Genomic DNA, 16554 nt, shown 5'->3' with positions numbered 1-16554 from the left:
ATCCTGGGCTGTATTAATAGCAGCATAGCCAGATCAAGGGAAGTGATTAATCACCTTGTATTTGGCAGTCATTATCACACATCTAGGGTAATGATCACTTTTAACTACATGCACCCCTTACAACACAGGAAAAAAGTTGGGGTGGGCTTAAGGGAATGGTCACCACCATGGTCAGCAGCAGAAATACACATAAGAACTGAGGAAACTTGGTATATTCAAGCTGGAGAAGAGATAACTCCACAGTGTACAACAGATACTCCCAGCATCTAAAAGGAGGTTAGCAGGGAAACACAGACAATCACTTCACAGCAGTGCTTGTCTACAAGACAAGTACTGAATCCAGAGAGGTTCAAATAAGGAGATATGTTTTCCAACTGTATGGAAAAGGTTCTCAGAGAAATTGTGCCATCTCCATTCTCCACATTTTCAAGACCTAACTGAAGAGCCTGATCTCACAGCTTATACACAGTTTGAGCAGCAGGTCGTATTATTGATCACCTGCAATTCCTTTCAACCTGAACTATTATTTGATGTAGCTCTCAACAGTAGAAACATCCAGTAGAAACATCATCTCATTTTCTCCTAGCAGTCCTGTCTCCCAAGAACTGAAAGCAGTGCAAAGGGCTGAAAGTTCTTTTTGAAAGCATTTTTGAAGCTTTTGAATCAATATTGTCACTTTCTGACTTTAATTTATTTGTTAAAGATCAATGTATCTTTTTAGCTGAAGGACTGCTTCAGCAGTCCACCAAATACCTATGTGCTTCTGCATCAGCCAGGCTGATTTTTTGCTGTAGCTGCAGATGTTTACTTCTTATTCTTCAAAATCTGCCTATTTCAGTCCCCCAAAGTAGCTTCTACTCTCACAGCTTTCGGAAACACAGCAAAAGCAGTTCCAAATTATTCCATGTCATGTTCTCGCTCTTCAAGAAAAGTAAATTCACACAGAGACCAAAATCCCATGTTGCTTCCAATTTACATAGTGCTACTGGGTTCAGAGCTAATTAATAAATTATGCAACCCAGAAAAGCCTGTTAGCTTGGTTTTGGTTATTACAACTATATTTTTCTAAGAAAATAAAAAATTATGCCACCCAGAAAAGCCCATTTGCTTGGTTTCAGTTATTATAACTACATTTTTTTCTGAGAAAACAAATTCTTACAGCATTTTATAGCTTCCAACTTTTGCGTTATTTACCTACATCAAGTCCAGCTAAAGACACATACAAGTGTTCTAGCACAACAAATGAAAGTCTCTAAGACCTTTATTTGGCTAAGGCTTAAAGAGAAACTCATGCAAGTCCTCCAGAAAAAGAGAAAATATGTTTGGATGCCAAACTATGTCTTAAAAAAAAAGCCAAGCTCCTGACATTGTCTGAAGTCCGAAGACCAGACCCTTCAAAGGTAAGTAGATCAAAGGCTGTTGTATTCTCTCAGAAGGTGTCCGGTGAAAGCAATCACTGATTTTCAGCAATGTTACTGACACTTGTATGCTTCAAAGAATAAAAAGGGGACAGGAAACAGATGAGGCAGTACCGGCTCACCCCATGTAATTACCTCAAGAGAACTGAGTAGACTGATGTCCACCGCAGAAAAAGCTTGACCTTTGCTACTTATCTTAATAGAGGTCTGGAAATTTTGGTGTCCGGACTAACAAAATTGTGAGGATAGGCTGTTCATGGTTCTTCAACATCTCTTAACAAAACCAACAACTATTTTACCTGTGTTTTAAAACTGTCTTAATTTTCATGGAAAGGTGTGCATTCTCTGAAATCACAGAACACAATTTGCTTTCAAAAAACTCAGCTAGCAGAAGCTGCTAGAAGTAACTGCCTGAATCAACACATGATTGCAAGCAGCGAAAACTACTTTTTGGATATTAGATGACATTTATTCTCACATTCAATTAACACACAGAACAGATGCCTCAGGCATAAATTCTGTTTTATCCCCAAAAAATGCCAAGGATAGGGCAAATTTCCCTCCTGAAAAAGAAACACTGAACATAATTGTCCAGTTCAAAGCAAAAAGGGAAGGCTTCCTAAGGTTCATCTTGCACTTTAGCAACTCAATTTACTTCTCTGTAAGCGCTACTATTGAAATTCTTAAGGCAAATGGTACCACATCTGTAAAACTGTATTTCATAGTCTTAAGTGCAAAACTATAGGTATTTCCTATATAGTAATTCCAAACAAAGAAATATACTCTCTAAAAAAAACCCTTATTTTTCTTTTTTGATGATAACATTTTTCAAAGATGTAACTTTTGTGGATCAAAAATACCCTAGACTCAAATCCCTTCAATGCTCAAAGAAATATCTTCATGTATCTAGAGGCAATATTCTCACAAGGAACAAAACATTACTGAATGCACAATACAATTCAACACCTAACCATTATTGTTATGTTGGTCCAAATAATCTAATTCAGAAAAATATCTTTAAGAGATTCTTAGAGATTTAACTGGAAAACTACTACTTACAGAAGTTCATGTTTTTAACCAAATTTACTAATCCAAAAATTTAAAGACAGATCTTGCAGTAAAACTTGTGAAATTATAATGATTTGGAAAATACCTAAACAGATGTTTAAATTACATTAAAAATGCCGCTAATTAGCTAATATTTTATTAACATCTATTGGTTCCCAGTACACATCCATAATAAAAGCTCCCTGACTCATTACAGGAAGCCACGTTATGGCAGGCATGTTGACAAGACAGGATAGTTTTTTTCTAGACCAAAAACTGCACTGGCTTAACAAGCATTACTCAAAAAACCAAACTAAAAAGCCCCACATTTCATCAAGGATGATTAATTCTTCTGGTCTAACATCAATACAAAGACAAACTTTGGAATATTAGGTCTTGGGACAAGTGAATAAATGGTTCAAGAACAAACACTGCAAGTGTTTCAACACTACTTCAAGAAAACTTTCGATATCTTCTGGACCACTCATGGGAACCAACCAGAGCAAAAATAAAAAACCCACTACACCAAATTAAAAACTAAGAAAACCAAACCAAGATTGGAAAAAAAAAGAACCATAGTCCATATGCTCTATAAGAATAAAAGGTTACATACAAAAAAAGTTCAGATGGTACAAAGTAGCTTGTGTTCTGCAAAACTACTGGTCCAACAACCATTCCTCAAAAAAAGGCTGGTTTGCAAACAAAGAAGTTTTTTAAAGCAAAACGATAAAAAGGGAATAAAATGTCAAATCAATGGTCCAGGCCTTCTCCATTTCACAGAAAGCCAAAGAACGTTGTATCAGTTTAGTGTCATGTATTTACTGACAGAGCAAAAATGCTCACAGCAAAAACAACCAGGCAGGATGAGATTACACTTTAATTAGCTGATGTTATTTTAGAATGGTAGAGCATCTTGAAATATACTTACTCAGTTTCACAGCTGTGAAGACTGCAGTCTTCCTGAAGAATAATTTTAGATTACTATAATTATGTTTTTCACAAATTTTTATCATAAAAGTTATATCTTTTTCTTTGAGAAAAAAGCTTTCACTTTTTAATGTGACTGGCTTACCTAAATGTGCCTCTTTTGAGCTGTTTTTAAACAAAGAGCTCTAAGTTGTTTATAAAAAAGCACAAGTTTCAACTCTGTTTGAAACTAAAAACATCTCTGTAAGCAGAAATACAGGAACACGTGGGCCACAAAAGTCCTTTTTTGTATGGAAACCAGTTTCTTTTTTTCCCTTTTTAGTACTTTCTTTTTTTCTCTACTGCTTGTATGAGCAAGTCTGTACACAGATACTTTTATGTACAGACCCCCACAATCCTAAACTAAGAGATGAAAACTGTCTTTTTCAACACATTCTACTACCTCTCTCTCCCCACAACCTCACTGTGTGCCACCCACTTCATGTCTTCTAAAGCCCCTCTTTCCCTATATTTCACAAACTACTATCCTTTATTTCATATACTCCAAGTTATTTCATGAACTTCAAGTTCTCTGTCTTCCAGCACCACTCTTCTTCCTGATATTTTCTCACCCCAATAACAACTTTATTCAGCTAAGGAACAAGACTCAGTACAGTGTATCCTATATCTGCCCAGGAAATAAAGCAAAATCTTTCTTCCAAAAAAGATCTGTTACCACAGATACAGTATACAGTGCTGAGCAGGAAAGGAATCCCAGGTAATTTCATCTGCTCTCATGCACTTCATCCACTCTTCTATTTTCATTAGCTAGTCAACACTTTCCGCAATCATTCAAAAGCTGAAAATGAAGATCCACCGCTATAAATGATACACAACTTCTCAACAGGAGTCTTAAAGATTGATCTAGCTTACTGAAGTGAACAATAATATTTTCATAATAATGTAAGTATATACAGAAGCAAAAAATCTGTTTTACCCCTGCCATGTGTGCTTTCCTACACTCCTCCCAAGTACACAGGAGACAGGATCCTGCCATAACTATAATTTCCAACATTTTTGCTTTGGCAAATAATTGGTAACAGATCAGTTATTTTCTTTACCCACCCATATGGCTACTGATATGGACGTGATATTAATGTTATTAATGGAACACCAGGTTCTGAACTACAGGTTGGTTTGGGAAATTGCATCAGATTTAATTGTTTTATACTGACTGAAAAGTATATAAATGTAAGCTGTAAGTGGTAATCCAGCTGTCTACTGCCATTTTACAATGAATTTAGATGGAAACTTACATATTGAGTTTTTCCAAGTTCTCCTGGGCATTGTGTTTTTCTCTCTCATATGCATATTCTAACCCTTTGAACTCTTTCTTCATCATTTCTAAATCTGAAAGAGCTTCTTCTCGTCTGTCCTTTTCCACACGCACAGCTTCTTCAAGTTCTCGAATTCTTAACTACACCAAGGGATAAAAAAGCAATTAAAGCAAGTTAGGAAACACTTACATGATCTTCTATGGTCTGTTCTGCTTTACAGTTGAGTATATTGTAATAATTCAGTATCAAAGCATATACACATGTAAAAATCATTGAACACATGTAAAAATGTAAAAATACATAAAACTCAAACCGGAGCCAAATAGATATGACAATGAAAAGTACGTCCTGTTCTCATTTGGAGGTATCTGAACATTTTCAGTTCTTATTAATACTGAAGCTTTCCAGGGAAATTCTAGTTTTTAAATAGACTCATGAAGAGTGGGACCAGCAATAAAGGCCATGCTTTCTCTCAGAACAAAGCATACTTCTAGCTTGTTCATGTACATAAACACGGAAAAAGACTTTATCAGTTATTCATCCATAAAACCCAAGCCTCTAAGTTTAAGGAAATGTTATCCTCTCAGTTCCTTTGTATGTTGCAGAAATATCGAGGAAATTAAGCAAACGAAATCTTTTCTAGTTTAATTATCACTTTTAAAATTTAACAGCCTGTACATACAGAAGATCATGAAAATAAGAAAATAAGTCTGACTGAAGAACGGCAATGCTTATTTTTGTTATTCAGAAAATAGGGGGAAAAAGATACCAAATTCCCCTCTTTTTTGCTTAGTTTTTTGGAAGTCCAGCAAATTTGTTAACTATTATGATATTACTAAGAAATCACCATGTAGGTTTTTTCCAAACTTTTTTTTGCTAAACCATAGTTTTTTATTGAATATAACTCTTTGTGATACAGATAGAAAAAAAATTAATGTTCAAGTATATACACTAGATTTATTCATATAATCAAACTTTACTGGTAACTGCAAGTATGATAATTTTGGAGCTGGAATGTACTCTGAGAAACTGTGTTTGAAACAGCAGTTTCCGGATGCATTATGCTGTCACTCCTAGGTAAGTTGGATGCATGCACTGTGTCTCCAAATTGCTCTAAGAAGCCATTCAGAAGATACAGGGCAGCATATTTAAACAGTAGCATAGTGCTTAATTATTATGAAACATTTCCTTTTCCCTAACTGTTTAAATACTGATGGGAATTCTGGTGGGAATTCTCAAAATTACAAATATGGCAACTTATTTTATTATTTATTGTAATAACTTCAAAGTTCCCCGAAAAGCAGATACTCTTCTATTCTGTCCTCATTTTATATATATATATATATATATATATATATAAATTATTTTGACACTTATTGTAATAAATTCAGTTAGGTTTTTCACTGGAGCAAGTGCTCTTCATATTTTTGGATATTAGTTATTTCACAACTTCCTCAACTGTTTTACTATAAACTTCTATGAAATATTTAACAAAAAGTTTACCTGGATTATCTCTGAAGTGAAACTGGATGCTAAATGTGCTGCTCTCTCTGCTTCAATGTCTTCTTCCAGTTTCTTTGCTTTCACTGCAGCTGCCTAGAAGTACATTTTGAGGATATTTAAGTTCAGAGAGAAGATAATATGACACTAGGTTTATTCAACTCATTAAGCATATTGTGACTCCGTACTTCAACCTGATACGTCTGAATTTCTTTGGAACTGTGACAATTCATAGCAAGAAACACATATAACAACATTTTTTACATATATGGATTATTAAATTAATATTTTCTATTTAGTTTAGTAAATTGATGTAGTATTATGTTAGTGCTGCATTTTCTATAATCAGCTAGTGTCAGAAAGCAAATAAACCAAGTTAAATATTCTTCCTATTGCCCCATTATTTGCTCACTTGTGGCAACATAACTCTGTATGTCCTGAAATACATTGAGGTATTAATAGAACATCTACAATTTCATAAATGACACACGGGTCAGCGAAGATTCTTCAAAGATTTATCTGCTTAACATACTTAATTTTAAAAAATCACAAACACTGATACTATATTTTCATACTGCTCAGATTATTCTCATAATTAAGAATGTCTTCAAAAATGGTAAGAAGGACCCAGGGAACTACTGGCCAATCAGGCCTCACCTCAATCCCTGGAAAAGTGATGTAGCGCCTCCTTCTGGACACCATCCCTATCAACATGGAGAACGAGAAAGTGATCAGAGTAGTCAGCATGGATTCACCAAAGGGAAATCATGCTTAGGCAATCTGATCGCCTTCTATAATGGGACAACTGCCTGGATGGATGAGGGAAGAGTAACGGGTACTGTTTACCTGGACTTCAACAGGGCTTTCTACACTGTCTTCAACATCCTGTGGACGAACTAGGAAGTGGGGCCTGGATGAGGGGGCAGAGATGTGAACTGAGAACTGTCTGAACGTCAGATCCCAGAGGGCTGCTATGAGTGGCACAGGGTCTGGTTGGAGGCCTGTTACAAGTAGAGACCCCCCAGATTCAAGAGTGGGCCTGTTATTGTTTAACTTCCCCATCAGTGCCTTGGGTGAAGGGGCAGGTGCCCTCTCAGAGAGTTCACTGATGACACAGAGCAGGGAGCAGCGGCCGATACCCCAGAGGGCCCCGCTGCCCTTCAGAGGGTGGGGAGAGGGACACAGAAGAACTGCCTGAAATTCAGCAAAGGCAAATGCAGGGTCCTGCACCTGGGGAGGAAGAACCCCGGGCACCAGCACAGGCTGGGAGCTGATCTGCTGGGAAGCAGCACTGAGGAGAAGGGCCCGGGGTTCCAGGTGGACAGCAAGCTGTCCATGAGCCAGCAGTGTGTCCTGGTGGCCAGGAAGGGCAATGGTGCCCTGGGGTGCATTGGGAAGAGCAGTGGCAGCAGGCTGGGGGAGGTGATCCTGCCCCTCTACTCAGCCCTGGTGAGGCACAACGGGAGTGCTGTGTCCAGTTCTGGCTCCTCAGAACCAGAGAGACACAGAGCTGCTGGAGCTGGTCCAGTGGAGGTGACAAAGATGATGGGGGGACAGGAACATCTCTTCTGGAAGGAAAGGCTGAGGGAGCTGAGCCTGCTCAGCCTCGAGCAGAGATGGCTGAGAGGGGACCTCATCAGTGTCTGTGAGTATCTGAAGGGAGGGTGTCAATGGATGGGTCCAGGCTCTGCTCAGCGGTGCCAGGGACAGGACAAAAAGCAATGGGCACAAACTGACACACAGGAAGCTCCACCTGAACATGAGGAAGAGATTCTTTACTGTGCAGTGACCGAGCACTAGAACAGATTGAACAGAGAGATTGTGGAATCTCCCTCACTGAAGACATTCAAGAACTGTCTGGACACAAACCTGTGCCATGTGCTCTAGGATGATCGTGGCTGAACAGGGGGGTTGGACCAGATGACCCCCCCGTGGTCACTTCCCACCGTACCCATTCTGTGACTGTGACTGCCACAAATAGCTGGATTAAGACCCTTTATAGTCTTCCAAACATCAGCTGAATATTCTTTTTCCTCTGCTCTATGACTACCTTTCTAAAGCTTATGGCTCACCATAGCCCTAGCAAATTTAAACCAAATCAGATGCCAGCAAACAACTGAGAAATGTCAGAAAAAACCCCCATACTTCATGAAAGACATTAAACCAGACACTACAGCTTAAGCATGGCTAATCAATACAGAATTATTAATAGAAAGAAATTCAGATTTGCTCTAAGGAAAAGAATCTTGGTATTTCAGGCTATCAAACTGCACAGTAGCCACAAAACTTGCACCTGTATTCAAAGCTGTGTCTGAAGACTCAGTTGGGAAGAACACAGCTGCAACAAAATGCCATATAGAAAATCTATTCTATTTTGCTGATAAAGGTTCAAACAGGCTCTGCTGATACCTATATGCACTTCCCTTCACAGTGAGAAGCTGCATACTCCACTAGTGAGAACAATCTATTACACATTCTGTGAGTAGAAGAAAAATGTCAGGGGTGAGGCTAACCTGTAAAACCATGATAAAAGTTCCAAAAAGAGAAACGGGAAGGAGTTTTGTTTTCCTGTCTGACAAACAGAAGGTCACTGACATCAGAAACCCATTAGACAGGCAAACTTCTTCGAATCATATTAAAGGTGAGAATCAGTATCCTTACTGAATCACATGTCTGAAAATTTTACACAATGCCTTACAAAAACGAAGCTGTGTGAAAACCATCTAGAGTAAACTAGCAGGCAACAGATATCCAGATCATAGGCTTGTCTGAGAGTCAAACGGGAATACATACTGGTTTAACATGGAAAGATTTTTGTCAGGACCAAATCCATTTCAAAGATGGACCACAAAGCGAGTTCTCGACTGATTACAAAGTGCTTGCTCATCCAACAAAGAAAACATTGGTTATTGAAAAAGATTCAGTCACTTGTTACTTTCATGTGCACCTAACAAGATATATGAAGGCAGAAATCTTACTTAAGATAGCAGCCACAAACTCACGGAATTTCTGAAGTTTTCTTAGATATTCAAGCTGATTGATTTCAGCCTTAATTTAAAGAACATAAGAAATAGTTACACGCTTTTCATAAATTTAGAGAAGTTTACTAAACCTTATCAAAAATACAACACAAGACTGAATAGAGAAAATATTATGGTGCTGGAAGCAAAGGATTTTTCCCAACATGTGCTTGCCAACACAATGGAGGTTTCACCTTTTAACCCTTTTGCCTCTCCCAAATTCTGTCCACTGACTCCTTCTTTGCTGTCCAGTGGTGGAGTTTACTTCCTCAAATCCTGATTAGAGGTCAGCTGTTTGCCATAGTGACTATAAATCTGTAAAACTTTTCTTAACCTATATACATTATATTTGTCTGTTAATTGTGAGAGTCTATGACTGCATTACTGATCTATCACAAAGAACAAAGCTGGGATTGGTTTCCATGATAGCACAGAGAGAATTTTGACTTTGGAGAAAAAAAAGTGACTAAGAAAAATTCAATGCCAGCACTCAAACTTGTGGGCAAGGAACATGCTTTACGTTAAATCTCTTGAGGTTCAGTCACTTTTTTCAGCGTCACACTGCATGTGTCACACTGTGTGAAACATCAATGCTAATGTGGACACATTTTCTTTAAGCTTACAGTTTGCAACACCATTTTCCAAACTGTCCTTTGTGGCTTCCACTTTTTTGTCCCTCACACTTTCTTGAAGTGCTGCAATATTTGTGAGTATTGGTGTACCCCAAACTGAAAGCCTTAATTTAGTATCCTACATGACACCTTGTTCAACACATTTGCTGTTAGACATCCACATTTACAAAAAATACGTTTTTAAGCGAACAGCGGGGGAGTGGGAGGGGAATAGACAAAGATACATTTGCAACACTTACTAAGCTTAGATGCAGTAATGGAAATAATTTTTCTCTTTTCTGCTTCTTTTTAAACCCCTCTGCAAGATTTATTTATCAGGATACTTACACTTACAGAAGGTTTAGGTTCAATCACTATGTGAAATGGTCAGCCAAGAAATTTTTAAGTGAAGAGGACACACACATACCTCACACTTGGATCACCATTCAACCATACTGTTTATGTGTTTCCATATTCAGACTCAGATCTTTTTCCTACTTAAAAGCATTTCCCTACAGCTCAAAGCCCAAACCAGGGGGTCTAAATACTTCTATGGGAGATGTGCTGACCACTTCCACCTAGCGTTAGAAACACTGATACCGCTTGATCATGGTAAGGTGGAGCCATCTCCTGTCCAGAAAATAAAAAACCTTTAGTCACTATAAAGTTACTTAAATTCTAACAATTCTTAACCACTGAAGTAAATGTTCTTTCAGCCCGACAATGTGGATAATCCTCACTTATTAAGTACATATTTCCTGTACTTAAAGTCTAGAGAAATATGTGTGACAGAGTAGGCATGCTTGACTTGCATGACACTGGATAAACAATTACACTGGTACGGGAGGTACAAGATAAGCCATGTGCTTGACTTCAGGTTAAAGAAAGGGTAAAAACAACTAGGACAACTAAATGATACAGTTTGGCTGCCTTTGGATAAAGTCCAAGTCCATTCTGATCTGCTATGGAGTTGCAGCTGGAGAAGCTATCTGAAATGCACTTCCATGCCCAGTAGATTAAGTAAAGACGTTTACATGAAATAACACTGTTACTCTACACAAGCACATAGACAAAAGACTTATGTGACTTGTTCTAACTCCTCACGAGGGCTACATAAAACACTGTTGAAACAAGTTTGATCTGAAAGTAAGATAAGACTAAGCAGTCTCCAAACTGGACTTCATTAATATAGTGACACAGAAGATTATGAAGAAGCTCCTCTCTGAGATGAAGTCCATTAGCATAGAATCATAAACTAGTTTGTGTGCAAAAGAACACTAAAGATAATTTTCCACTGCCATCTCACTCAAAGCCCCATCCAACCTGGTCTTGAACCCTGCCAGAGATAGGGCATTTATAATGTCTATAGGCAACCACTTCCAGTGCCTCATCACCCTCATAGTAGGGGAATTCTTCGTAATAGCTAATCTAAACCTACTCTCAGTTTAAAGCCATTCCCCCTTGCTCTATCACTACATAACCTTGTAAAAGGTCTTTCTCCAGCTTTTGGCTCCTTTTGGTACTGGCAGGCTGCTATATGTTGTGCCCAGAGCCTTCTCTCCTCTCCTCCAGACTGAACAGTCCCAACTCTCTCAGTAAGTCTTTACAGGACAGGTGCTCCAGTCCCCTAACCATCTTTGTGGCTCTCCCTCCTATGGACTCACTCTAACAGGTGTATGTGCTTCTTACATTGGGACCCTAGTGCTGGATGCAGCCCTGCAGGTGGGGTGTCTCCAGAGCAGAGCAGAGGGGCAGAATCCCTTCCCTGACCCTGCTGGCCATGCTGCTTTGGATGCAGCCCAGAATGCAGATGTCTCTGGGCTGCAAGTACACATTGCTGGGTCCTGACCAGTCTCTCATCCCCACCAGAATTCCCCAGGTCTTTCCCCACAGGACTCTCACTCTGTTCAGTCTGTATGTGTACTTGGGATTTCCCTGGGACAGGTGCAGGACCCTATACTTGGCCTTGCCAAACTTCAAGAGGTTTGCAGAGATCCATCTCTCAAGCCAGTCAAGGACTCCCTGAATGGCACCCCTGCCTTCCAGTGTGTAAACTGCCCCACACAGCTTGATGTTGTCAGCAAACTTTCTGTGGGTGCACTTGATCCCACTGTCCATGTCACTGACAAAGATGTTAAAAAGCACTGGTTCCAATATCAATCCCTGGTTGATGACTGCTTTCTACTTAGCCATCAACCACAACCCTTTGAGAGTTATCCAGCCAATTCCTTATGTACCAAGTGTTGCAGTCATCAAATCCATGTCTCACCATGTTAGAGACAAGGATGTTGTATGAGACAAAGAAGTATGGGACACTGTCAAATGCTTTGCAGAAATCATTATGTCAGTGAGATTGTCACTCAAGAAATATAACTTTGAAGAGACCAGAGAGTTCCCATTACAAAATCTGTGATGCTTAGAATCCACTAAGTATATGGTACTATATATTTTTATCTAGAGAAAGTATATCTCTTTGAATCTATACATATATATATATATATATATATATATATATATACATATATATATATACATATATATATATATATATACACATATATATACACACATAAGTATACTACATACTAAGCATGTAGTAACAAATATATGACAGTCACAGCACCTAGAATTTCTGGATGACAGTTATGCAATGTGGACACTCTAGAAAGCAGAAGATTAAGGAGGGGTAAGCTGGTTTTGGCTGCGATCTAAATTTCATGTTTCACTAGCACAGAGAGAGTGAGAAATAAGCCCACAGCCTTCAAGTATTGCACATACATATACTTCAAACAAACACAGATATTAACCATTCCCCAAGTCCTCTTTGCATCATAGCAGCATTACCAAGCTAATAGGAGCATACATGTTTAGCACCGCATGTCAATATACATAGTGAAGGCAAGGGAAGTAAAAAAGGCAATGTGAAAGCTATGGGAATAGTCTTTAAATGAAAATTAGAAATCTCAGAAATATGACAATACACTCAGTCTCAGAAATTAAATAGACCAAGTTATGGAGCATTTTTCAAGCCTCATAAGAAAGACTTAAAAATTTGAGAGACCTCGAGCTTCAGCTTGCTAAGAGTTGGCAGCCTCACACACATTAAAAAATAACAGAAAATCATTACCTTTATAGGAACAAGGCAAAGAGTTTGAAATGTGTAAACTAATAATTTTGTTTCTTGTGGTAAAGTCCACATTCTCATTGCAAAACCATTTCCCACCCATCTTTTTGGCTGAATACATCATTAGAAACATTAATTTTATATGGCAAATTTTCTTGTCTTTTTCAAGTATTTCCCAAGAATCCTTATAGGCAATTGAGCTAAAGGTTAAAATAAAAGACACTGGTTCTGGAAAATTGATAATATAAATAGTATTATCTTGATGAGTTCAATAGAAATAGATCATTAATTTAACTGGCTACTGAATTCTCAGGCTAAAGAGGCAGAATGATATCTGAGGTTCTCAATCTCAATTTTTCTGGCACAATGTGTTTTCTACTTCAGAAGCACTCCAAATCAATCTATGCAGCACATTGGTATCACTGCAAACTGGAAAGCTAGTAGGTTAGATAGTGTAGCAACAGTTCTTTTTCAACAGAAAAGTCCACAGAAACTTGCCATTATTCTTTCTCTTAATTTCTAATGCTGGAAACCAGGAAATACCTCTTTTTGACCACAATCAGAGTAATCACTGAAGGATAAAACCAAACTAATATTTTAAGAAAAAAAGGAATGAAAAAAAAGCCACCAAAATTGGGGGCAGGCAGGCTTTTGGGACATTCCTTTCTTTATAACAGTCTGTTAGATATAATTCTTCCTACAAGTGTCATTGTACTAAAAAAAGAAAATTTAAATTTAACATTTCCTTCCATTACCAAAATACAATATTTTCCCATGGATTTCTCCCTCATGTCCAGCAGAGGGTAGCAAAAGAACAGATTTGTGAATTCCAGAAAACATTCATCTCCACTGCTTTTCAAGAAGAAGCATATAATAAAATATTTTAAGATTGGGGTTTAAGTAGAAGTACACTACTCCTCACACAATCACCATAAGAAGTTTCTTCTTGTAATCAAGAACTTAAGTGCATCTTTGCTAACCAAATGATCATTAACATGAGGTACTCAGCATGGAAAGTGAAGATATGTATCCTATATCTACCAACTTCAATCTATAAGCTAAAAATTCTATTAAGAGAGATTTAAAAAATACAGATCTACTTCATGAAAAAAATGTAGACCATTCTGTCTGGGTGTACTACTTTAAGACTTCTATATCTGAATGGAAATTCAGTTTGGCTACTGATTATCATGATTCACTTAGTGGAGGAAGGAAGTTGTACATTTTATACATCTAGTCTTTAAGAAGGGCTTTGACACCACTTCCCAAAGCATACTCCTGGAGAAACTTGCTGCTTATGGTGTGAAAGGGTACACTGTTCGCCAGGTAAAGAGCAGGGTGGATGGCCAGGCCCAGAGACTGGTGGGAATGGAGGTACATCCAGCTGGCACCAGTGAGGCTCCCCAGGTGCTCAGCACTGGGCCCAGTCTTGTTTACTGTCTTTATTGGTGATCTGCCTGAGGGCTTTGAATGCACTTGCACTTGCAAATGACACCAAGCAGGGTTGGAGTATCCATCTGCTGTAGGGTGGGAAGGCTCTGCAGAGGGAGCTGGAGTGGCTGGAGAGATGGGCCAAGACCAGTGCCATGACATTCCACAGGGCCAAGCGCCGAGTTCTCCTCTTTGGCCACAACAACCCCAAGGAGTGCCACAGGCAGGGGCAGAGTGACAGGAAAGTGGCCCAGCAGAAAAGGGCCTGAGGGTGCTGGTGACAGCAGCTGAACATGAGCCAGCAGTGCCCAGGGGGCCAAGAAGGCCAATGGCATCCTGGCCTGTACCAGCAAGTGTGGCCAGCAGGAGCAGGGCAGGGATTGACCCCCTGTACTCAGTGCTGGTGAGGCCACACCTCCAATCCTGTGTCCAGTTCTGGACCTCTCAATTCAAGAAGGACATTGAGGTGCTGGAGCATGTGCAAAGCAGGGCAACAACCCTGGTGAAGGGTCTAGAACACAAGTCCTGTGAGGAGTGACTGACAGAGCTGGGTCGGTTTAGCCTGTAGAACAGGAGGCTCAGGGGTGACCTTATCACTCTCTACAACTGCCTGAAAGGAGGCTGTAGCCAGGTGGGAGTCAGTCTCTTTTCACAGGTAACAAGTGACAGAATGAGAGGAAATGGCCTCAACTTGTACCAGTGGAAGTTTAGATTGGATATGAGGAAAAAAATTCCTTATGGCAAGGGTTACAAAGCGTAGGAGGAGGCTGCTGAGGAAAGTGGTAGAATCACCATCCACAAGGTTACTGTAGGCCCTTTCAGATAATTACATATTTGCAATTTACTTCGAAGAAGTAGAGTGAGATGCAAGCTGCCAACAGGATATGTATTGAAGTCTAACCTATTTTGGTTATTTTTTATTCAAAGACTTGTGCTAATTTTCTTTAACTTTTAAATGCAAGAGGTTTCATCATATACTTTCCCTTAATCACTGCTTAAATAGCCATCCTTATCAATAAGTAACAGAAGACTCATTTTTCTGCAGACTGAATATGTCTTCTTACATTATTAAGATATTCAGAAAGTTAAAATAGTAATACAAAATGTAGAAGTGAAAAGAAAAATAATTTTTTTTTTATTATGGTTAGAGGGTAGCATTTCCCTAATAAGACCATCATTAGGGTACAGTTCAATCAAAGTATTTAAAAAGATAAATTATTTGCTGCCTTTCTCCTCCTCCTTTAAGCTCATGACTTTTCTGTTAGTATACAAAAAGCCATGAGGTCATAAGAAGAGTCCTTACTCAAGTACAGGGAAGTAAAACTTGATGCTTTTTTAAAAGGGCTATTGGAACTTCACAGTATGCAACACATTCCAACTGAAGGCAATTCTACTTAGGCCAATAAGTGCAGCTCAAAATACATGACAATAGATTTCCTGTAGAATTCTTTGAGGGCACAAAGGTCTACCTTGTTGGTCAATAAGTCAGTGTTTTTAGTTGATGAGCTTTGATCTTCCCTGTAGGAATTTTCTTTTGTGCTTAATCTTTAATGCAGGACTCTACCTACCTAAAAATCAACACTTAAAACATTTCTTTTACCTTTAAGAGAAAAACAACAGAAGAAAAAACACAGCTGAAAACTGTGTTACTTGTTGTTTAAGGGTTCAATATTTAAGAAGTGACAGTTCTTTTAAATTCATTGCAGAAAATATTTAAAGATGCCTTTGGTAGAAAACATACATCAGGATAAAGAATTGTCCACTCAATATGATTTTCTGCAATAACAAATATTCTAGGAAGAAAGTCTTGGTCCAGATTGTACAAACATATAACATAACTATTACAAGACCTATCAGTTGACAAATAAAATATTGAAACTTAGGAGGAAACTAGCTAGTTAGTGTAAAGAGCCTATTTACAAGATAATATTCTCCAAAGACTGGAGACTTCTCAACCATGGGTGTCACTCAACAGAGAGGAAAACTAAATGTGCAGTAACTAACTCTAGTAACTAACTCCAGGAGGAGGCTACTGTAAGACCATTGCGATCTTCCAATATCCTACTCCCTCACCTAGCACATCATCTGACAATTTTTGCAGGTCCAGTAGATTCTCTACCAGAAATCCACTAAACCAAAATATACAAGAAGACAGACAAA

At 38.6% G+C, this 16554-nt stretch overlaps 1 protein-coding gene across 6 annotated transcripts in view; it reads right to left on the bottom strand.

Moving 5' to 3' along the window:
- CCDC171 (coiled-coil domain containing 171) overlaps positions 1-16554 on the bottom strand; it is a 266135-nt gene that overhangs the window by 231154 nt on the left and 18427 nt on the right. For all 6 annotated transcript variants that reach the window (XR_012578224.1, XR_012578227.1, XR_012578226.1 and 3 more), the window contains exons 7-8: positions 6212-6304; positions 4688-4848 (exon numbers count right to left, since the gene is read on the bottom strand). Coding sequence is in view for 2 of the 6 variants with exons in the window: in XM_026794231.2 (XP_026650032.2) it covers positions 4688-4848; positions 6212-6304 (254 nt within the window). In the remaining 4 variants the exon portion in view is untranslated. The remainder of the gene's footprint in view (positions 1-4687; positions 4849-6211; positions 6305-16554) is intronic.

This window comes from Zonotrichia albicollis, chromosome Z (genome assembly GCF_047830755.1).
Source record: "Zonotrichia albicollis isolate bZonAlb1 chromosome Z, bZonAlb1.hap1, whole genome shotgun sequence".
Classification (NCBI taxonomy): Eukaryota; Metazoa; Chordata; class Aves; order Passeriformes; family Passerellidae; genus Zonotrichia; species Zonotrichia albicollis.
Note: the sequence above shows the minus strand (reverse complement) of the source record. Positions and strands in the feature narration are given on the sequence as shown.